Source organism: Dromaius novaehollandiae, chromosome 3, assembly GCF_036370855.1.
Source record: "Dromaius novaehollandiae isolate bDroNov1 chromosome 3, bDroNov1.hap1, whole genome shotgun sequence".
In the NCBI taxonomy this organism is placed as follows: Eukaryota; Metazoa; Chordata; class Aves; order Casuariiformes; family Dromaiidae; genus Dromaius; species Dromaius novaehollandiae.
In genome coordinates this window covers 128,419,991-128,444,603 of record NC_088100.1, presented here as the reverse complement: position 1 = coordinate 128,444,603, position 24,613 = coordinate 128,419,991, and the positions used below count along the sequence as shown (strand labels likewise).

General features: G+C 40.3%; 1 protein-coding gene across 5 annotated transcripts in view; it reads right to left on the bottom strand.

Annotated features, from left to right (window-relative positions):
* Positions 1–24,613, bottom strand: part of MAP4K3 (mitogen-activated protein kinase kinase kinase kinase 3) — an 81,073-nt gene that overhangs the window by 17,082 nt on the left and 39,378 nt on the right. For 4 of the 5 annotated variants that reach the window (XR_003260789.2, XR_010388673.1, XM_026110431.2 and 1 more), the window contains 11 exons: positions 17,834–17,892; positions 16,630–16,668; positions 16,282–16,335; positions 12,585–12,627; positions 11,373–11,535; positions 10,227–10,336; positions 8,314–8,355; positions 5,003–5,087; positions 3,880–3,959; positions 1,158–1,218; positions 954–1,071 (listed from right to left, as the gene is read on the bottom strand). Coding sequence is in view for 3 of the 5 variants with exons in the window: in XM_026110431.2 (XP_025966216.1) it covers positions 954–1,071; positions 1,158–1,218; positions 3,880–3,959; positions 5,003–5,087; positions 8,314–8,355; positions 10,227–10,336; positions 11,373–11,535; positions 12,585–12,627; positions 16,282–16,335; positions 16,630–16,668; positions 17,834–17,892 (854 nt within the window). In the remaining 2 variants the exon portion in view is untranslated. The remainder of the gene's footprint in view (positions 1–953; positions 1,072–1,157; positions 1,219–3,879; positions 3,960–5,002; positions 5,088–8,313; positions 8,356–10,226; positions 10,337–11,372; positions 11,536–12,584; positions 12,628–16,281; positions 16,336–16,629; positions 16,669–17,833; positions 17,893–24,613) is intronic. The other variant, XM_026110429.2, reaches the window with a different exon arrangement.

Below are 24,613 nucleotides of genomic sequence, written 5' to 3'. Positions count from 1 at the left end.
ACTACAGGTAGCTAAGAATCAAGTCTGCTATGATTCAATTCCCTAACTGAAAAGCCTGTTATATGAAAGGATTCTGTGATTCACTATGCTCTTTAAGAATCGAAGTTTCTCTGCAAACCAGGTTAGCGTTATGACTTCCTCATCTTAGATCTGAGTGGGTTCCTCAAGCTTGTTTGGCAGCCAGCACCATCCCCATTCTCTAGGATTTTTTTATGCCCCTTGTTAGTAAATAAAGTTTGGCGGGACTGCATGCACAATGTATTGCAGGCACAGGGGGATAAGTAGTCCTTTACAATACCCCTCAACGTAGTTCTAATCCAGTCTACCCTTCTACCCAGGCCTGAGAGAAATGACTTGCCAATGATTAACGTCAAATCCGTGTTCCAGTTCTACTACTCCTAGCTTTCCAAATGACCCATCAACCCGATCCCTCTGCCATGAGGCCTGTCTTACTCATCTTGGCCATTTTTGAGAAAACTAGTATCACCTCTCCAAAATACCCATCATTTCTTACATGATTACTTGCATTTAAATGGATTTCCCCTGCCTTTTTTTTTTCTCCTAATAGAATGGAAAAATAGCAGCATAGTAGCCAGAGCTCTAGCAAGTTAACTGATGTCAGATCACTATTTCTACCTGCTTGAAATATCACGAGTACAATACTGATCCTAGATTCTTGTTTCACAACAAATACAACCAGGACTTGCAGTACTAGGCTATACCTGACAAGAGGCTTCCTGACAAGAAGGGTAAAATATACAGAAAACCAGTTCTCTACTAGGAGTATATTCACATCTTAATTCATGTAAATTTAGGAGTCTACACTCTGACTAATGCCCATATGAATTATTCATGGCAATCTGTCAATTTAGCTCCAAATTATTTGGGAATCCCAAAGTTTCATTCCTGAACTCTTGGAATCCAGATGATCTATCTGTTTAATGTATATTTACCTGGGAAGTATTCTGTCAGGGAGTTTGTGTGCTGGAATAGCAACAGGTAACTTTTGCATTTGCCTTGCATAATCAAAGAGTCCTGGTAAATTATGGGAATAAAGCTGAGAAGCTTTACCTGGAAATTAGAAAACAAAACCACACTTCAAACACAAAACAAAATGTATTCCAGCACTACCGATCAAAGATAGCAGAGTAACTCACCAGATATTGATAACAAACAATTATTCATGACATATAACCACGTACACCTTCGAGGGAATAGCTGATAAAGGAAAAAAATAAATTCAATTTTATATAAACAAAACATGATTATATTAAGTTGATCAATTCGTATCTACATAGACAATACGACAAAACTAATACTGACTTGCCTTTTAAAGCAGAAATTAGCTTAAGCCACATAATATTTACCTGGAATCCAGAGTTAATTCAGAGTAAATCTTAGGCACACAAACTAAATTTTACATACACATTAACATTTAGACAATTGAACATTTTAAATCCACGTCCTTAGTACACTATAATTAGCCCACAATATGTCATTATAAAGATCAATCCTACCTTTTCCCCAAATCTTTAAAGACTAGCAATCTTTCTCCTTCACAGGAGAAATGCCTAACAACAAATCTCAGTAAACAAAGCATCTTCAGTAAACTACAGCCACTCTCAAGACTATGGTACTCCAACTCTCCTGAAACAATTAAAACGGGCACTTGAAGGGACCTTCCACATGCTTGCACGTTACACTTAAGTGACTAAGGAAGGCAGCAAATGATCGAGGCAGAGCTGTCATTTGTTAAATGTTGTAATTATGAGGAAGAGGGGGCTGAAACTGGTAGCACATCCGTTGGGGAAAAAAAGAAGAAAAGAAAAGAGAAAAAGGATAGATAAGGACAGTACTTCTCTCGCACACACTTCTGGAGCTTGCTGCCACGAGAGGTCGTGGAGGTGGACAGTACCAACAGGGTAAAAAAAGGGGATTAGACATATTCATGGACAACAGGTCCATAAATAGACACAAAAGGGAATAGGCAGGGATGTACCCTCTAACATCCCTAACTCAGCCACTGCAGATACTGGGGGAGTCAAAGGCAAGGGGCGGCAGACAGCAGCTGGGCTCGTGGCCACTTCCTACTGCCTCTGCTGGAAACAGGCTATGGGGCTAGACAGACCACTCACTGGTCTGACCCAGCAGGACACTTCTAATGCTAAACAAAAAAAAATCCCCAAACAAAAAACCAAACCCTCGCTGCTGATATATTAGAAAGAGATTTGAAGAGATCTGGAGATTAAGTGAAAGATTTTTCTGACAAAGATCAAGATATTAACCTTAGAGCTGTACTAACTCCTGGAAACTTGCACTATTTATGCTTCATCCAATAGAAGAGTGAAATGTAGTGGAAAAAATAACCAAGGACACAACTTCTGCTTTTACAGTGAATTTTACCAGACCTAGAGGGTAAACAACCAAGTGAAACACAGACTGGAAAGTGCTGCATGAATTAAAGCCCAATTGACTATAATCATATATAGCCGTGTAATAAACGGTCAGCACAGAGGGCATATAGCACTTTTATTCCTGCCCTATAACCTAAGCACACACTATAAAAACTTACAGTAATAAACTAACAGCCTGGTTGCATCCAAATTCAGTTTTTGCAGGTTTGACTGGCCTTCTGCAGTTGCAGGAGCATGCTGTGACTCAGTGGGTTTGGATCTGAGGATTAGAGACCTCCAACCTCCCAGGTCGCTGGAGCCTGCATACGATACCCTCCTCCTGCTCCACACGTTACCGGCTGAGTTTACTTGCATCTCCTCTCGCCTCTGCGTACTTATTACAAGACCTCTCAAAAACCTCATCAGACACCACACACAGAGCGTGGTGCTTAGAGGAAAACACAGATGAACGTGAGAGCACGAGTTTCACTGTATCTACTCTCCTCACCATTTTTAAGACTGCTGTTGGTGTGCTTGGCCTACAGGAATTATTGTATCAGGGATTTCCTCAGGGTATGTTTTACAGCTGCAGCGTAGCAGAGAGGTACCTGAGCTAACTTTAAGCCAGCTAACTCAAGCACCAGTAGCTGATTACAGATTACACAGAGCTCAGTGCAAGCTAGCTAGGCCACCTGCTCAACACAACAGACATCTACAAAGGCTGGACCCTGGAAGATGAACAAACACCAGTGCCTCCAGCTTACAGTGTGAAGGCTGTCCTTGCAAATTCCTCCATCTTGATGGCAGATGCATAGCTCCCTAAGTTAGGGAGAAGGCAGGAAAGAAAACAAGTCTCTTAGAGATTAAGAGAAGAGCCGGAGAAGACACTATACAGAAAAGCCTGCAATTGGCATTTCCCCCTCCCCACTTTCCCCTCCAAAAAAAAAAAAAAAAAAAAAAAAAAAAAAAAATTACTATTTATGAGATTCTGCAAAGACAGAATTTTAATTGGGATTCAGTAAGTTGAGTCTCATCATCAAAGCTGCTTTTAAGACCACAAGAATGGAACCTAGCCAATAAAGGATCTCCTCACTTTGTAGCTCTAAAATATGTATGTCGTAAATATTCTATCTTGTGACACAGCTTTAAAGAAAATGGGAACCTTGACCCCAAATATATCAAGGAAATTCCAGACTACTAAGCAAATCATTTAACCGCTGGATAATGCACTACAATGAAGTTCGACACATCAGTATCTGCAGACCTCCTACTTAACCATGGTTCAGCCTACAAAAAACCTTAAACATTGCACATAACTGAAAGGTATCCCTTATACTAAACATTTAAGGTAAATCTCAATGTACCTAGTGCCTATGTAACTGCAGTAAAGAGGATTTTCTAAAAAAAACATTATACAGCATTAATCTGAGTGGCTAAAAAATGACAAAGATGTAATTTTTCCCAAAACTTCACAACAGAAATATACCTGCTCCATTGATGTTTCATGAAGTTCATTGAGGTTCAGTGTGTAAATACCTTCTTCTGCACCAAATATCAAGTACTGATCTGTAAACAAAAAAGAAAAGAGAGAGAGACAGACCGACTCAAAACAGTTCCACTGTGTTTCAAAGCACTGAAAATTAATCTTGCCTAGGAAGCTTAAATTTGTGGATGGAGCTGTTGTAAGACCTTAGGAAACATCAGTCTTATTTTTGCGGCTAACAGTTTGAACAAAAAGTAGCAATACAACTGTAAGCAAGAATTCAGGTGAATAATTTCCACTTACATAGATCAGCCAATTTAAACATTTCCCTGTATTGTCTGACAGATCCGTAGCTATTTCCTGGAGTGTTTGAACAGCAATAGCGAGTGCAATGTTTTCATGGTACCTTGGGGGTGCCTCACTTCTGGAACATTGTTCCCCTCTTCTTTCTTGCAATTGCAATGAAAGTTAATACCTTCATTTGCATTTGCACACACAAATGAGACAGACATCTCATATTAAGATGTCAACTGCAAAGACTGGCTTTAATAATTTCAGTTTCTAAAAAAACCTAAGTATTTTCTTGCTTACTTGCTCAGCAGCATCTAGCTACACAGCCAATAAGCAAAAGGTGAAACTGCAGGCATTATGCGTATAGTGTTACCAATTATCCCTTTCACCAGGATATTGAATAAAGCACTGAAATGTATGCAGGTATGAAAAGAGATCCAGAAGCCTGCATGACCAAAAGATGTAGAAAAATCAAACAGATGATACAGAAACAAGTGAATCTCAAGTAGAGCCTCCAGAAGTCAGATTAAAAAAAAAAAAGATAGGATTGGCACATTTGCCATCAACTACAATGTTGAGAGAGTTTTGAATCTCAACCAAAAATATGTCCTTAGCTTTATGTAATTTATTCTTTTTAATCAAAGGCGAAAACTGCACCCCTTATATCTTAATATAATTAGAAAACCCACTGAACTTCAAACAGCAATGTTGTAATTAAGGAAGACCTTCTGCCTATACAAATATATCTATTTTAAAATGAATAGTCTTGCTCATCTAAACACTCTTGAAAACTTCAGGAGAGGATAAAATGGCCAAAATATACATAATATAATACCTCTTGTATCTGGATTTATCCATGATGTTGCACAATGAATTTTTAAGGGACAGCCATTGAAAACCTTTGAAAAGCAAGCACCCATCTGTAAAAGTAAAAACAAGTTTTTGTAAAAGCAATGAAAAACTTACCTAGGAAAAATTAAATTGTGACATTTCCAACAGGATTATTTTGACTTAAAGTAGTTTAAAAGAAAACAAAAACAAAAAACAGTTAAGAGCACAGCTTCATGTCATGCAGAAATAATCTTATCCAGACAATACATGCTGGCAAATGGGTTTTTTTTTTGTTATTTTCTTTGTCCATACAACCTTTCTGAGTTGTATGGACAACTCCAGGATTGTTGTATGGACCACGCCAGGATTAGCCTTTTTAGGAGCCCCTAAATTATGAGCCTAAGCATGTACTTACTGCAAACATGACGAAACTGAGGAAGGTTCCTGAATTTCGTGATTTTAAAAACAAACAGTCCCAACAGTGACATTTTATTCCTGCCACATTTAACAAATTTAAAATAAAAATCTAGGTCATCCAGCAATTAAAACTGTAGTCTTAGTTTCTCTATGATTTGTTGTCAATTAGTTTATTCGCAATACTGAACACCTCCCAGAGCAAACCTCTGGCAGATCTGGTAGAAGAGAAGAACTTCAGAAGTAACCCTTTAACATGAAGAGTAGGAGAATTTAGACCTTTCTTTGTGCCTCAGACATCTCACTGTCATCAGTATCATGAGGTCCATGAGTTGGTCTACGTTTGCTTCGCTGAAGGAAGAATCAAACTCATTACAGTAATTAGCCAAATGTGAAAGAGACCCCACTGCAAAGGGGAAAGATTTCAGCACTAGTAGTACTTCTGCAGAAGCCTCAGGACCAAGGCAGGGAACTCACTGCTTGCTAAGCCAAGAGACAATCCTTCTGCAGGTGTAAGAGAGAAGATATAGACAGTGAGGCAACAGAGGGGGATCTCAACCTGACAGCCTCAGTGTGGTCAAATTCCTTGGCAGCAAGGAGTTTGAAGAAGGGGCATCAAGAAAAACGAAAAGGGATTTTTTTTTTTTTTGGCTGTTTATGGAAGTCTCCTCCCAAGTGTGCAGGGCACCAAGAGGCACTCAGAAGATCCATCAGATGGCACTTGGGGCACTGATCTCCTGAAGAAAGGGGAAACATTTCTGCTGCTCCTCCTGGAAGCAGCTACACAATTCTCCCTGATCCTTTTCAAGCACTGCAGACTGGAGGGAAACAGTGCTCATGGCAGAGACCTAGTTGAGCTCTACAATAAAGTTTGATAAAAAAGGAGGAGAGGATGGGAATCAGAAGAGAGCAGCCATTTCCCCCAGCCTTTCTCAGCCCAGAGCCCTCTGGGAAGCCCGCAGAGACAAGATGCTTCTGCAAAGCCTCAGAAGGGTAAACAGAGCTGAGGGGATCATCTCTAAATACCAAACGGGTCCCTAGGATACAGCTGAGAATGAGACAGGTAAATCATTAAAATCGAGCTGCTGGGAGGGGTGCTCGTGGTGGAGAAGCGAAGTGGAAGGCTGCAGGAAGGCTGCTGAACTGCCTGCAGCCACAGAGGTCTGTAAGGCGATGGGAGGAATTTCAGCAGGCAGGGCATCCCCTTGTTGGCAGTATCTAACAAATAAGAAACCCAGGAATCACAACTATGATGTATACCACAGAAAAGGAACAGAAGAGATTGAAATAGTGCCAAAGTTTTACTTGCAGCAGCAGGATCCTTGCTAATTAAAACTCCCAGATGATTCTAGGACACAGAGCACACTCCACACTGGAGGAAAGCAAAAGTCCAGCAGTCCCTACAGATCTGACCAGGGGAAGAATTCCCTTCCTCACCCCAAACTTGGTTATTTGGCAACTGATGGAGACAAGAGGCAGGGAAGAGTATGCAAGTGCCAAATCAGTCTCCAGCACTTAACAGGAAGGTTAGAAAAACCTAATTGTACATGAAGGGGGAGTGATGAGGGAAAAGGAAGAGAGGAGAAATAGCTCCTAACCCCACAGAGGACCAGCAGAGCCACAGAATTAGTATGCTACAAAGGTAGCACAAATACACAGGGACTTATTTGACCAGCCTCAGAGGTTTCCCTATTCAGTAGTCTCTTTTACAGCTTCACTATACTGGCACCTCACAGGCATTCTCTGATGGCCAAGGACACAAATAGATCCCATTTTTATCCTTTTCCCCCCACCCATTGCTGAAGTTCCTGTATGTGGCAAAAGTTCTTACTTTATATTTTGGGCTATTCTATTTCCTACCCTTTTTCTCATTCCAGTCATCAAGTTGATCTCATCTCCCCCTCCCCGTGACTATTCAGTGCTTCTCAGTGCTAGGAATACTTCCAAATTTCTGCCACGCACTCATTTCATGTATGCACACCTAGGTCATGCATTTGGTTAGTAAAACAGGATTGACCTCAATAAATGATGGTAAATGTATCAAGAAATCAGAGCTCTAGAACAACTCTTTGCGTTGTAGTCTTTTGCATAAACTCTAAGCAACAGAAAGCAAGACATCTGCCTTGACCCATCCTGCTTCTCCAAAATGAGCAAGGAAGCAGGAACAACAGCATCTGCACTTACACACCATGGTAGCAATTTTATTTTGGCATCCAGAGGCGAGAAATCCATCTGGCTTAAGAGTAGCTTGGCAAAAAAGGTTAGTTTTAAACCAGAACAATCCCCTGTTTGGTTTACAGCACAACTACACGAATGCAGGTTCCAGCACGCAGGAGGGAGAGCGTTGGGGGCAGGAACAAATGGCCAAGAAAAGGGAGAGAGTGGCTCTTCTGACGGCAGCGCTGGCTGAAGTCACTGTGATGTGGCCACACAGATATTACGATGAAATTCTAGTTTACTTTGCATTAAGAAGCTGCACACGGATGTCCACAGTAGTTATTTCCAGCCCTAATGCACTTCTGAATATGGGATTCACAAGTTTTTAAACCTAGAGCTGAATGCTATAAACCTAGCATTCCTGAAGTATATTTGCAATTCCTGAAGTATAAGGTCCCCAGATCCTACGGAGAAAGACTGATGCGTAAGTACTTTCAGTACGTTATGAAGCAAACAAAGTCTTCCAAAAATTACTTACAGAATAAAAAAAGAATAATATTAATCATCCAGAGTAACTTGTGAAATATTGTACTTGTGACTTAACATTTGTAAGAGATATTGGCTTTTATACATTCCTTTTTTAAGCAAACAAACAACAAACATTCAAAAAATGTCCTTTCTCAGCTTTAGTAGGAAAACATGTTCTATCTGCAAAATGCATTCGCATGAGTCAGTAATACTCACGTGTACTTTAGGTGTGGGAGGAAGGCCATTACTAATTGGTTTCTAGAAAATAAAAGTTAAAAAGTGTTTTTAATACATGCATGTGCACATATTCTCCCCCCACGCACATAACTAAAATACAAATTGAAAAAAAATAGAACACACACACGCCCTTTTTACACTCCTGTTAAAAGCAGTTGGTAAATAAAAAACCCTATAATTATACTAGTAGAAAATGAAAAGCCAGTACTTTTTTTGCATAACAAATGTTTACAAAACCCTCCTTGCAAATTTTTTAGGCAGTAAGTAGAATTGTGTTGCATCTTTCTGTGCTAATGCACTGAGTGCCCCCTGGGACACCGTGTTCAATGTCACACGTACATCAGTAAGCCACGGCTGACCTGATCTGGTGGTGGCTTAAGCCCCATTTTGAGCGCAAGGTTAGGCTGGAGACCTTCCTTCCAAGCAGCATGTCCATAAATCTGTACAAGTTTGCTGACCACCCCTCCCTAGCATCCCCACACCACAAACTACTCGTATCACTTTCTCCCGCTAAGGCCTCTACTACGATTCCTTACTATCCCCAGCTGGGTTTCTGGATAATCTGTTCCACATTTTTACGTTAGGAAGATGCATGAAAGAAATTAGAATGCCATATCCAGCAATACAAAGTTTAAGCAATATTGCAGTGGTTCAGCTGTTCAATATTCCAAGTAGTGACCTGAACTCTACCATTCAGTACTAAACTCACTTTCCTGTATCAGTAGGACTAAAAAAAAAAAAAAAAGCCCGCCAAGAATATTCTTTTCTCCTAGTAAAAACACACGACTGGTGAAATTCTTGTTACAGGTACACAGGAAGTTTCAAACGTACAATTTCAAAGGCCAAGTTCAAAGTAGTTCAGGAAACCATACTTTCTAACGGATTGCCAGTATTACTGGCACTTCCTTAAAAAACAAAACAAAACATACAGTGTTGCTGCCCTGTTTCCTCTTCACTTCCCCCAAGAGCGCTACATGTCCAAGATCATCCTTAGAAGCAGCCACTGACGGGTACAATTCCAGGTTATATTTAAGCTAATCTACGTTCTCCCTTCCGCCTTTGCATCACAGCAATGGGGTGACCATCACGCAAGCCACTTGCTGCTTTGATGGAAAAACTCCCTTGGGAGAGGAGAAAGCTGTCACGTCGCACGAGCTCTCAATCCGACACAGGAAGGCTGCAGGAACGGGGGTTAGGGGGAAGCAGGAATATTCCTTTTCCTCAGTCCCACAGCTGGATCACGTTACGTACGATGAAACACGGCGCATTTGCTGCTTGAGTGCAACTTCGCCTGAGCGTACATTGCTCAAGCCTGACACTGCACCCACGCTACTAAACCCTGAAACCTGGAGCTCCAGAGGCCAGTAGGCAAACAGTTCTTATATCTAACCCCCCCAAATCCCACTTCTCAATCTTTTTTTGCCTCTAGGCACTAAGAAGCTTGTATGCCTGTATTTGGGATACAACAGGGACTCATTCAGGAACAGCCCTCATTGGGATCCTTTCCCAGGGCCAGCCAAATCCTCCAGCAAGCCATCAGGTGGCAGCATATTCCTTAATTTCCTCATTTGCTTATACAGTCTCTGCTCAGTAAAATGCATTTCTCTTGCATCATCTCTCTCTCATTACAGCTCACACAAATATGTAAATATAAGCAGTAAATCTTCTATATTCAAGATTAAGCTGCAGTTTCTAATGAGAATTAAATACTGATTCAAACTTCAGCTTAAGACTATACCATGACAAGACAATCTAGTCAAAATGTGCTTTGACTCAAAGCAAACAAAATGCCATCCAGCATCGTTTCTAAAGACTTTCCTTGCTCTTTTCCATTTGCACACTGAAAGCAGTTGAGACATTTTCAAATAACACCTAAATGCTCAAATACCTACCAGTATTTCTTTCTTCTCTTTCCTTGAAAAATTAGTGTCTCTAGCTTCGTTCTGTTGATGTGGTGATCCCTCTCTTTCACCATTTAACTGTACAGAAGTGACTCCATTACCTTAAAAAAAAGATTGACATTTCAAAAGTGTGTTCCTTTCTTCTACCTACAAACTGAAGGGTAGCCAAGCCTACAAATAATTCTGAAGGGCCAAAATCATGTCATTTCCACTGACACCAGAAAATGGTCCAATATCATAACTTATTTCTAAAACATACATATTCTTACACCTGCACATATAACTACCCATAAAGCCACATTCAATCTCATTCCATGGCTTTTGGTAATTAGTATAACAAATCTAACGTGGGCAGAGAAAGGGATGCAGTTATGGTTATGAGGAATAATGTATTTAATACATTTAATTCAAGAGAAACTTGGAGATTGATAACTGAATCGTTAGCTATCCTTTACACATAGCACTGAGGCACTTCTTAGTGCTAGATGTTTAAGCGTATTACATATACTTCAAGGTAATACACCTACTGCAGTAGTAAAGGCGCAGTAAGGAAACATTAGTAAGATATCAATTACGAGTCAGGTGCTAAACCTGCTTAAAACAAACCAGTCTAGTAGAGCACTCAAAGCATCAGACCTTAACGTAAGCATCAAAGAAACAGCCTGAGCAAACAGTAAATAAGCAGGATTACGTGCCATATCACCCTGTCCAGTTCATTACGTATAAAGGGGAACTCTGAAAGCCAAACTCTATTCTTGACACGTTTACAGAACTCAGATGACAACAGTGGACATCGTGGGGCAGAACCTGGAACTTACGTGCAAGAAAGCTTATTTTATTCCCCATGACAATCTTGATAAATTACACTATGAGCCTGTTGCTCAGGAAAGCAATTGTGTTGCCACTGACATGAGCAGGAATCCTGTTTATGGCTTCACTGGAAGAGGAATTCCACCCACGTGGAGCTTAAGCATGCACTCTTCATGCAATTTACTTGTCATACACTTTCTGCTACTTGCCCACTACAGAAAAATTGCCGCAGCATGTTTTAATGCGTGCATAGGTGAGGATGGAGAAATAAACTGCACTACGTTATTTAAGAAATACCTGTACACTTCTTGGTGTCACTCTTATTACCTAAGACATTAGATTTCTGTGGAGGTAACCGAGGTGGTGGTGGTCTAGGTGGAACCTGAGATGCAGATTTTGCTGGACTCTCTGATGTCGGGCATCTCTTGATTGTCCCTTGATTATCGTTTTCAGAAGAATGAGTTTCTTGGGGGATGAAGATGGATTTAGGCTGAGAAAAAGACATAGTAACACTGATTACAGAATGAAAAAGATTCAAAGCATCTGTGCTGTTCTCAATGAGGAGACACATGCAATATTTGGATCCTGGAATTTTCACCTGTAAAGTGATGTGTTCTGCCATGCAAACAAAACAAAAAAACCCAAACAAACAAAACCTCCATCACACTAGGGAGAAACATATAAAGACAGACCTTGCCATCAACAATTTATTATTATATATTCAAATCATGCATTAAACAATTACCGCGCACACTGAAATGTCACAGTTTATGACTATGGGTAACGAAACCAGAGTTTTAATGATATGGCCAGAATTTTAAGGAGAGAATCACAGACAGGGGTTTTAATCACAAAGGACAAAATTGTTCAGACAGTGGCTGCACCAATGCTGCTTGTAAAATCCTTCTCAGTTACGCAAAATTCATTAGTGCAGGAAGGAGAGTAATCAAACTTGCAGTTTTTGCCTGGGGAATTGATAGCCATCTGACAACAACTACAACTTTAGGGTTTTCTTCCCCTTTTTACTTTCGCTCATATTAAGGTAACTTCAATGCAAGAAGATTCAATTAATCTCCAAGTGGTAGTATGCAAAACCTAATCTGATGCAGGCACACATCTAAAGATCACATTCTTCCACCAGAAGTTAGCAAGCAGATGCTTAATTTGGCAGCGGTCTTTTCAAATTACTTTTGTGGCACTAAATTTTTGAACTACCCAATTCTGTTCCTTTCAAAGTATCAGGAGGGTAATTTGTCAGAAAACAGCACTTTCGCTTTGGTCAGTATGGGACAGTGCAAGACTTTGTAGCCTTTAATTGCAAACCTGCGTAAACATATGGGTCAAACCCCAACGTGCTACACCATTGACTTACAACTTGATTTAAGTCTTCAAGTCATGGCTGTGACAAAGCCCAAGAGAACTGGCAGCACCTTCATTTTCTTTTTTCTTTTTTTTTTTTTTTTTTAAAGTCATTAAAAATATTTTTTAAGCCTTTCTGTGTGTTCCCTCTTAGCTGGGAAATCAACCCCCCCCACTCACCTTTGGTGGTAAAGGAGGTGGCACTTTAGGTTTCATAGTGGCACTATAAAGAAAAGAAACACAACAGGTTGTTATCCAGTCTCTCTCTCTGACCCTCATATCGCAGTGTTTGAGCGAATACATGATTTTATAAATGCTATATAAGTAAACAGCATTAACATACTAACATTAACCATTAACATAATAGTGCTGTGTCGACAGCACTATTATGTCCTAATAACTGCATAATTAGTGCTTTCAAATCCTGTTTCCTTACTGCCATGCATACCACAGATACTAGCAGGGAAAACTCAAATAACACAGATGCTCCCCTGCAGAGCATGAATGTCTGGAGCTGGTTTGCTAAAGATGCACATACTTGCGCAGAAAATTCCTTGAAAAGTCATTCCTTGAAAAATTCACCACCGACTTCTTCAAAATAACTTCACACATGAAAGCAAAATCCATCTGCAACGTACAGCTAGTCTGCTGTCTGTTTTTATTTTTTTCTTCTTTCTTTCTTTCAAGAGTTTCCTTTTTTCACAGAACTACTGAGAAAGGCAACTTTTGAACATGAGAACAGTTCAACGGCTTGGTTGTGGAGCACAAGGTGTCTGCATGAGAGAAGAAAGCTGAAGCATCAGGGGCTTTCTTCCTCTGTCAGTCTGAGGTTTTAAAGAACGTGCTGTGTTTTTCTTAATCCTAAATTCCTAATGTTTTTACAGAGTCTTGTGCTGTCCTGTTTCCTAATCTTTTGGAACAGAAAGCCATTTCCATTAAATAAATCAGGAATACAGCTGTGAAAACTTGGCATTCTTGCACAGTATTTTGCTTATTTTTAAGTTATGCTCCTCCAAAGTTTTAGGAAAATATCCAAGAAGTGAGATGTTTGTTTGTTTACAGACCAACCAACTTGTCTGGTTTGCTTCATTCTTTTCGGGAGTTTCTGCCATGGCATCCTATCAGCTGCTTTTTTTTTTTTTTTTGGGGGGGGGAGAGCTGGAAGGGAAGTTGGGAGGACGGGTTACCCTGTGATGTGTGCTTCAACTACAACAATGGCAGAAATTATCTTCCCTTCGCAATGCAGAACGAGGCATAAGTCCTCAGAGTCGTACGTGTCCAAGCTCCGTTCCTATTCTGTTCCTATTCTGTTCCACGTCCTTCCTTGCATCTCACGTTATTGGGCAGTCACATGTAAAAAAAAAAAAAATGCCAAGGACTTGGCATAAACGTTACAAATGGTTGTACAAAGGGCTGCACATCCTGGTGTAAGCAGTAAGGCTTATATGGAATTTGTCACCATTGATGATGTGGAGTGGTGACTCCAATAATTTCTCATTTGAAAGCTTCCATAAACAGAAAGTTCAAGCATCATCAGCTTTGCTACATGAGAGAAATAAAGAAGTATCAAAACAATCAAAATTATTAGATGATGGATAATTCTATCATTCCCTGAAGTGTGTGGGTTCTCTGCTGCTACGAATCACCCAGCTTTAGGAGTCATGTAGCAGCATCAATTTGGACTGGCCAGGGTACAGCTGCTTCATTTGTCTGCGTTCTGGATCTGAGAGAAGAAATGACTGATGTCACACGTGCTCTTCAATCACAGCTCCATCTAACAGAATATAAATCAAACAAAAGCTCTTCAGTGGGCTCCAGAGAGATATTTGAGACTGAGCTCATGTCTCACATACTGCAGCAGAGCTTTGGGCTCAAGCTGATACCAAGAGGAGAGTCATGGATGCAGAATCTCTCTGATTCACAGTTGAGGCCTTGAAGGCTTGCCTCATGCTTACAGGAAAATTTCCAGCTCTCTCTGTAGGACAAGACTACTTAGGATGAAACATGGGAAGAAACAAAAAACCCCAGGACTTTCTTGGAACACCAGCTGTGATTAGACAAACTGGAACCTCCTGGAAGCTATCATGCACTCTCTCGTTCAGCCTGAAAGAGAAAATCCACAGAAACACGACAGCAACAGAAATGCCTAAAGCAGCCAACGCTGTACAAAGGTTCTAACGGAGCTTGTACGAGAAACAAGGACCTCAAAGCAAAGCAGTCGGTGGTGCAAACACTTCAAGAGGTTCCAAGTCCTGGGACAGGACTGAAATAGATGATACTGGCTGCAAACAGAGTAAGAAGGGTGTGTGGGGGGGGGAAGCAACATTAAAGCAAAAATGAAACAGAGACACAGCTGTTACACAAAAAACAGCTAGAGATTAGCACAGATGGAAGAGGAACCAAGCTGAGCTGGCTTGCAGCAGTGCAGATATCCAGGGAATCTTCGGTGAAGGCCATCAGAACGGAATTGGTGGTAAGGAGCTCTGGGGGACTGTTATATTCTACTGTATGAGAAGCCTGAGTTGCCATTATTAGCACCAAAATCTATACAGCTATGAGCAAAGCAGGTTCTCAGCTTGGTCCACGTGCTGAGAACAGACCAAAGAGTCACATCATCACACTTTTCTCTTCAAAGGTAACACAGGGGAGTTTCATTTTATCGATGAACTGTGTAATCGAGCATGTCTTTAAACAACCACTTAATAATGAAACATGACGACTTTCTTAAGGAATTAGCAAGGGAACAAAGCCTGCTAAAAATGACTAAAAATCATTTTTCTTCTATAAGTATTGCTTGCGTCAAACAGCAAACCTACTTGCATTTTGAGAAGGCGATCATTAAACAATGCAAGTTTCATGTGCTGGCACCTAACTGAACTCAGACACTATAAAGACCAGCTGCCTTACCCTTCCTCTTGCAGAGGACTGTCCCTCCTGCTCAGTACACAGTAATAAAAACCACTGCCTTTGTTACAAGAGAACAGCAGTAAAATAACGCAAGAAAATTTTTACAGAGATATTTGGTTCTCTGTATAAAAGTAAACAATCCAGCAATAGAAAATGCTTGTTTTATAGGTTTCTGGTATGAAGCAACAGCTTTCAAAATTATCCATTAACAGAAAAACAAACAAGGATCCTGTCTCAATAGCACCTTTCCTTTCTATCTTCACACCAGTTTTATTTAGGAATGTAGAGTTCCACATAGCGGCTGTATAATTCCCTAAAAATGTTTCAGCTCTCACCTGTCAATCGAAAAAGCTCAAGAATGATATTTATTCCAGTGGAATTTAGTATGAACATAATTACTTTAAGACATGTTTATCTACATGGTCTTTGCCCTCACATAAGCTTGCTCCCTCTGTGATAACAGAATGCAAGCTAGCTCTGTCCCAAAATCAAGGACCTGCACAAGCATCCACCTGCCTGAAACTGCAGACGGAACAAACTCAGGTGTCTCGAGAAGATGGTTACAAATATATTTTACATATATTTTTTAATTAGATTTTTTGAATATACAGTCATCGGTTCCAAAAACGACAAGACGACTAGACTTGGATGATTTACTGTCTCAGTATAACTATGCCAAGATTTTGTTCAATAACAGAAGACGAAAGGACACTGGAATATAAACCGTACCAAGGGAGGAACAAGATTTTTTTCCCCTAACTCACCACAAATTTATCCACAGAACAAGCAAAATTCTGGTAATGTAACCTATGAACTATTTTAAATATGTACCTCTAAAAAGGCTACAGAAAAAGAATCCTGAACTGTTAAGGATAGGACAAAAAATTCAACCAAAATTTTATTTTGTTTTCATCTATTCAAGAATCAGACTTTATTTATTTATTTATTTTTACAAGAAGAAAGGACTTACTGTTTAGCATCATCGTCTGCATCATCATCATCTTCTAAATGTGCCACATGTCCCCTAAGAAAATGAACAAGGTACTATGGCTGAGTGAATTTTATTAAAAAGATTTCAGCTACTGTGAAAAAATCTGAGCTTAAGGGCTACTACCTCTTTTACAGAGTTTTATTGTCAGTTAGATTTTTATCATTACTATTATTATTATTAAAAGCACAGCTGCAATCCAGACAACTAAGCCTCTCCCATATCTTCTCGGCATGTACACGGACAAACAAGAACTTGCTGTGACACACATAAGAAATCAATGCACAGATGACTTCAAAACACACAAGAGGAAAAAAAGAACAGAATTACCGCTGATGCAGTTCTTCTTCAACTGATTTTAAGAGACTCCTTCAGCATTAAATAAAAAATAAGAACACAGTTAATTGCTGCACACAGACTTAATTATCAAAAGCCAGGGCAAATGCTCCTGGGATTTTATCAGTAAATAACCCAAAGCATTTTAGCTGGCTTTCAGAACATATATTGACTATCTACATATGAACGAACACAGGTGCGTTTTTTAATCTGCACACTTAAATCTGCATTTGTTAATGTGTTGCTTTTAAGTGAAGCGGTCCTTGTTCCTTGCACTGTAAAACGAGGACTGATTTACCTCGATTCAATTTAAAACAAAGTCACAACATCCGGGAAAATTACCATCATCAAAAAAAAAAAAGGTCGGATTGACAAGAGGATTGAATTAGGACTGGAATAAATTCCTTCTTCCCCAGTTAATTTTTCTAACATTAACTTCATTTTTGTGTCTTTGCCTAAAAAGAGATTTCAACACAGCATAAAGATGATGCGGTCCAAGCGGGGAGGGAGAGCAAGTGTAACATGGGGATCAGAAAGATCAAGATTTCCCCCAAATAAGATGTCTACAAATATTATGTTGTAGCCTTAGGTTTTATCCATTTTTTTTGCAATTTAGCAATGCAAAGCTAGGCACCCTAGTTTCAACGTGCCTAGCTAGAAATTAAATTAGGAAGTTGAGTAGAGAGGAGTAACAACATGAAAATCTATTTCACAAGATTAACACATCAAAACTATGACACCTACGAAGATTAAGTTGAAGGACGTCTCTGGGACGGGTACATTTTACTTTTTTGAAGAACCTACAAGTGAATGTTCCTAGTGTCCTACAACGCGAACAAGGGGTACATAAAGCAATTTCAAGGAGCAGCACTTGTAGTTCCTAGATGGGATAAGATTGCGCTCTGCGAGACCTACCATAACAAACATTTTGTTAATAAGCAGATTGAGATAACGGCTCTTCTGCAGAGAAAGCTCATAGCAGCACTGCGGCAACACAGCCTCACATACTGAAGAGTCCTGTAACTCTGTATCATTAGCATTACTATTACAATAGAAATAAACAGTGATTTTGGAATTGCAACTGATGTAAACAAGCTTAACACATCAGTTTCAGCTAATGTGTTTAACACATACTTGTGACTTTACATTAAAATAGATGTGACTAAATTAAAGACAGAAAATGCCATTGCTTACTCACTTATTTGCACCCAAGAAGTAGCCACCCTGAGGACCATGACCATATTCTAGCTGCAGATCCTACAAATACAAGAGAACAAATCTTTAAGGTGAGCGTCAAACATACTCTGTGTCGTGCTGTCCCCCATCTTCTCTGCCACACCTGAGCCACAGAACGAGCTCGTTCCTCTGCCCCTCCTGCTCCCTAGCACTGCTCATCGCACCCAGAAATTTCCTCTCACCCAGCTTGCTGCACCCCTAATTCCTCTTGAAATACCAACATTAGTCCCTTCCTTGGGCACACAGATCATTTGCTCAAAAAAATAAAACAAACAAAAACTCCACACTCCTGAAAACAAAAAAGGACTTTGGGATGTCGCAAACCCCATCATATTTATCACACTATTTTTTACAGAACCCAGCCCTCCCTCGCTGGCACATCGAAAGTATTCATCGCAAATGGGGACTTCTTCCAGCAGGGAGCCTGAAATGCCTTTAGCACGTGAGGATGTTACAGAACTAAGTACAGAGGACACCCTGTGTTTTTAACTCTGTTTCTTCTGATATATATTTTAAGGATAACTGCGTATGGCTACTTCAACATAGCTTTTTGTATTGAACTGAGAAATACAGTATTAATAGAACAGGCAGCAAAGTCACCTGCTCAAGCAACCATGGTGAACAGGCTGCTTGCAAAAAAGTGGCAAAAGGCTTAAGACGCTACTATTCAAAAGATGCTGTATGGCATATAAATTTAATTCATTAATGGCAATATAGAGAGGCTGTCCTGAAGCACCATCAGATTAGCATCTGCCAGGAAGATATTACTACAGTTACAGAGTATTTGTTTCTTCAGCTGCATCATGATGGGAGAAAGCAGTGCATAAACTTTCTCCCAAGCTACTGGCTGTACCCACCACGAGAAGTTAGTCATTAATCACTGTTGCTTTCCAGGTAACATTGCAAAGGTCCCTTAACATCTGTAGAACAGGCTTCTTTTAGCTGCAGCCTGAATCAAAAACAGGCCATCCTTCCCAGAAAAGACACCCAGATACCCAATGCTAAGAGAGCAATAAGCTTGGATTAGACGACGGTGCCAGTTCAGAGGTTTGATCTCCCAAAGGGCATTTGTAAACATCAGGGGAAAGTCTCATGCTAGACTTGCCTGTGGTCCAACACAAGCCACCTCAGCTTTCAGTTGAAGGGCAATCACTTTACTAGAAAGCTGTATAATACTGTTTTCTACTCAACAAGCAGTTCCAGCTTTTGTTTCCTGAATCCTCAACTCTGCTCTGTCAAGGCAAGAGTTCCCATGTGGGTGTTTCTACCACATCTCAGTAGCATTTGATTGCTTCAGTGACCTCTCATATTTTCGCAAGACATGTGAGATACTGTGGGAGTCTCCTTCCCTCAAGAAAAGCTGTCCTGAGCTCTCCTCATTTTCAGTCTCTTCATTACTCCCATCATCTGTCACCTTCTCCAGCCAATTGCTTTTTGCTGCTCCTCACCATCAGTTCATGTTCTCCTGTTCAACACAAGGCTACACAGATTTAACTTTCTTTACTGTGAATACTTATATTACTTCTAAACAATCTCAGAAACTTCCACTAAAGTCAGACATGAGCACCATATTTTTGTCATTCAGGCTTTAGACTAGAAAATAACATGACTGGAAACATAAGATGTCACTAGACATCCAAACGAAGAGGTTAAACAGGTTGTGTGAGTCCGTGTGTAAGGACTAGGGACTGCAAGGCTGTTGGAAAAAAACAACCTAGACTGCTACAGTGAAATCTGAGATTTTCACCTGAAATGACAAAAGTTTTGCCTGCAAGTTCCAAAATCAGATTAAACACAAGGGGGATAATTCTTGCGCTGCGCACAGCCAAAACGTCTGTCCATTTTAATTTACACAATGCACAATGCGTGACTGTATATACTGTGCAGCAATGACAGGAATATTAACAAGAGAAAATAAGCAAACCTCCATAAAACTTAGAAAGCCTTCACCTGTCACCAGACCTTACAAGACTTACAGGCATTCTCTTTATGTAAAATGACATCTGCCAGAGTTACTTATATTTAGATGCTTTAAAAGGACAAAACCTTCGCATTTATTCAGTTTACTATTGTGCTGTCTACTAGCATCCATTAGACTACGACTATAATAGCATACGTATATTTTTCTCTTCCTGCCCTTAACTTGCTTGTTAGCGCTCTTGCAAGCCTCTTAAACGCTCCTGCTTTCATCCCCAGTGTGGATGTAATTTGTTGCTAGGGAAATGCAGTTTTTGCACTCTTGACAGATAAATGCTGACAGCAAGAGAGCCTTTCCAAAGTGCAACATATTTTTTCTTGTACCCTCAATTCCAAATACATCCAGAAATTATAATTTTATAAACCTTCAAGCTACATATTTGATATACAAACAGAGGGAAGGACTCCATGCATTCCACAAAGCCTCCAGAGAGCTGTTATACTTTATCAGAACAACCAGTATAATTAGATTTTTCTTTTTTTAAAGTCAAACATAAATGTGTTTCAACAAAACTAAAGTCTTATCAGGTATGGATTCCCTCAGGGGAACAGATTAGCATTAATTATTAAATGATACAACCATCTGTTTAATAAAAGCTACTATCTCTCTTGTATCCTTAAAGTATCCCAACAGTATTAATCTCCATGAATACTTTCATTTAATGTATGCGCAGTGTCAATTAGCATTAGTTGACTGAAATTCTTTTTAGATCAGGCAATGCTAAATCTGAGTGACTGGACGGATGTCTTCCAAAAGAACCCTGAGATCTGTGACAGGTAGCAATGAGAAGGGCATCAATAAGCTTGATATTAAATCAAAGATGCAGTCCCAAATTGCTCTGCAGTCTAGCTCAAATTACCAACGACCTCCTCCTGCGCCACTAATGCTATGTACAAGTTACCATGCTCTTTGCTGACAGCAATCACTTTACAAAAAAATGGTAATACAGGGAATAATTACTGATTCTTCTCATCATTCTAGATATTCTTCTATGAAGTACCCTTGCAGAAAGGCCATGCACACCTTTCCGAGAAATCGAGACGTGCATCAAATTAATCAATGACTGAAGAAATATGGAGATTTCTCAAAGTGAGGACAAATTTGGGGATATGGCCATGCTATCAAACCAATTCCCTGAGACTGATTCAATCTACGATACCTTCAGCATTTTAATTTCCAAAAAGTTATGATCGTTTTCTGCAATATTTCACAAAGAACTGGTTGTTACTTTAACTTTGATAGTCTTACTTTCCTGATTAAGGGATTTATTGCCTAGGGCTTAGTTGTACTGGAAATCCATTTCTGTGTGTTCACAAGCCTTCAAAAAACAAATCTGAATGTATACAGTGAACCACTAATTCACAGTTACTTCCTACATGTGCTATTCCTCAAATTTTAATCCAGCACTAAACAAGATTTGGAGTGACAAAATTAAGACTTTAGCCCCATCAACTGCTGGGGAAGGAAGTAATTCTGAATTTTAAAGACTACAAATCCCTTTGGATTATTAACACATATCAAATAAAAAGGTACAGACACATCTCTCTCTCAGCAGAACGAATGAGTAAGCAATTCCTACCACACTCCTCCATACAGAAGGATGCTTATTTGAACAAGAGCCTAAAATTACTTAATACATATGCTGTACTTCTACTGTCCTTATTTCATAACAAATTGCATTCTTTAATTTCTCTGGATAGTGCCAATAGTTTAACACATCCAAAATAGGAAATCCTATTTTATTAACGTGACCAAATAAATCTTCAGTCAATCACCAGGGAGGAATCATGCACGTTACTGCTGTGTAGCTACAGCTCCCCTTCTTCCCTTGTTTGTACAGTGGTACAATTCTGTCCGCATTCTGTTTATGAACGTCCACTTGGCACAAACTGTATTACTTCATAGCCATATAATGGACAGGAACATCACTTTCTAACTACTTACTGTAAGGCCTTGCTACACAGCATTTTTAAAACTATTTCCCAACAACAAAACTAGAAATCTCATTTTCCCCACTTACTTTGGCCAAGGCAGGAAAACACCCAAAATTTACAGGGAAGGAAAAGAAATAGCAAAAAACCCCACACCCTAATGACCTGAATAAACAAACAAAAAGTCCTCCAGGCAAACTTGTTCATCATCTGTGTCAGTCACTCCTCCTTATTTAACATTTTCCTAGCAGTACTTTCATTTCTCTGCCACAAATAATCAATTAACAAGTTATAGCTACTCTGAAATACTGAGTTCTTAAAACTAACTGTTGCCAAAGACCTCACGGCAAATGATTAAATCCAGAAGATGTTTATGAGGCACAAAAATAGACGTGACCAAAGCATTCAAACAGGACCAAGTGTATAAGTGCATTTGGCAAATAGTGCAGATCGAGTGGTAACTGTAAACCTCTTATTGAATTATTTGCTAAAAAAGTCCAAACTAAATGCTAAATCCATAGAACAACTGAAAACAATCTTAGGCTGGGAGCTGACATATCGAATTCAAGTTCTGCTCAACTCCTCTGCCCCCACTTCCTAAAAAGGTAGAATTCAATACTTTTCACTGTGTTGAATAATCCAGGCTGAATTAAGTCCAATGCAGGAACATTTAATTTTTTCTCCGTTGCAAAAACAAAACCAAAACCAAGTAATACCCCCCACGCAACTGGCTATAGTGTTACCAATCAGTCACTATGGTGGAGACTAGCACCAAGGTGCTGAGAAAGCTGGCTGGCCTTGTTGCAGCACCACTCTCTATCATCTTTGAGAGGTCGTGGTGAATGGGGGAGGTCTCTGAAAACTGCTAAAAGGCACATATTACACAAATCTGCAAAAAAAAAGGCAGGGCTGCTATTCAGAGGACACTGAACAAGCTGGAGGAGGGGGCAACAAAACCTCATGAGGTTCAACACAGCCAAGTGCAAAGTCCTGCACCTGGGACAACAGCTGTAGGCACAAGAAGAAGCAGAGGACTAACTGGCTGGGGGGCAACTCTGAGGAAGAGGATTTTGAGGTTGAGAGAAGGAGCTTTTGGAGACAAGGAGTTAACTACGAGTCAGCAGTGGGCACTCATGGCACAGGTGGCCAACCACATACTGCACTGCGTTAGCAAAGTGCAGCCAGCAGGTCAAGGGAAGGGATTATCCCCCTGCATTTGGCACTTGTGAGACCACCTATGGATGCTGCACCCAGTCTCAGGCTTCCCAGGACAAGAGGGACATTGATAGACTGGAGGGAATCCAGCAGAATGCCACTAAGATGGTTAGGGGGCTGGAAAAAAGTGACCTAATAGGAAAAGGGGAGGGAGATTTTGTAGCCTGGAGAAGAAAAGGCTAAGGGGAGAAAGTAATTGCTGTCTTCACCTGTCCTCACTAGCCTAGACTATTACCAAGAGCAGAGATCTCCAGAGGTCCCTTCCCACCTGATTTTTTTTATGATGCCATGATGCTATTTACAATTTAACAAAGTATGTGGCAAAGTCTACTGCATATGAACTGGAATATTTTTTCAGCTAACGATGACAAGCACACAAACTTGGGGGTTGGGGGGGGGGGAAGATATTTTTTGCCGCAGTATTTCATTGTGGGTCAGTGCAACCCGAATTAGAGTATTTCTGTTTGCTCAACATGCCCTTTTGTTTAGAATCGGCTCGATGGGAGGCTCCGTTTCTCAGAAATGGGGCTTCTGGGACCAGCAGCCAAATTCTCCTACGGATTCCCCTTGACAGACTGCATCTCCCATACGTACGACAAGGTGCCTCAGAGATGGGACGCAGCTACACATGCGGCAAAAACTCTGCAGACGCTGGGTGAAACAGCCCTTGCTCCTCTGCTCTACCCCATGCACCTCTCTCAACCACGCAGACCCAGCTGTTTGCAAAGCTGCACAGGGAACCTCAACGGGCAACTGATCTGGTTGAAAAATAACCCGAAAAAGAGTTATACACTCTTCCTCGCAAGACATTATATACCTGAGACAATTTCTGAAGATGTACTTAAATAAAGTAAAAAAATGTTTTAACTGACAGAAATTTGGTCCTACTGTGCCAGGTCATGTAGAGTGCTAAGACTTTCATCGGGGTGGTTGTCCCAGCACAAGAGGAACAGTCATCCAGTTAGCTAGCCATTGGCCTTTCAGATACTTCAGCCAGGAACGACAGCATAAAACGTGAGATCTGTTCTAGAACAAAGGTACGTATTTTTCGAGAAGATGATTTTCATTTAAAACAGTTTAGTGAACGCATGGCAAACACAGCACTCAGCTCTCCTATTCACTGAGTCCCCACCCAAACTGCTCTTTAAGTACACAGAAGGGCAACGAAAACGTGGGCAAAGCATTTGGTTGAGGCTGACGCTATAGCAAGTCTAACGCACAGGTAAGACAGAATCGTTTTTAGAACGGAGCAGGCCTCTGTTGCTTCAGAGGCAAAGAGGGAGAAGGTCAGAAAGCAGCTGCCAAGACACAGCACAACAGCCAGAACAAGAACGTGAGGAACCCTAAACAACAGCACGGACTATGTACAAGAAAACCTCAAACTACGGAAAGCACCGGGTAAGTTGGTCAGGGCTGACTAGTTGCAGAAAAAAAGAATTTATCCTGAAAAAGTGAAGCGCCTTGCACCTTGAGCAAAATATTCTCTGTTGATTTGTTTAGTTATGAAGCAAAGTTGTATTTGCAGCACATCAAAGAGCAGTAGCATCTTGTCTGAACCTCCCTGCAAACAAGAACTGCACTGAGTTTCCCCATCCTTTTGGCAGCTCCTGGTGGCTCT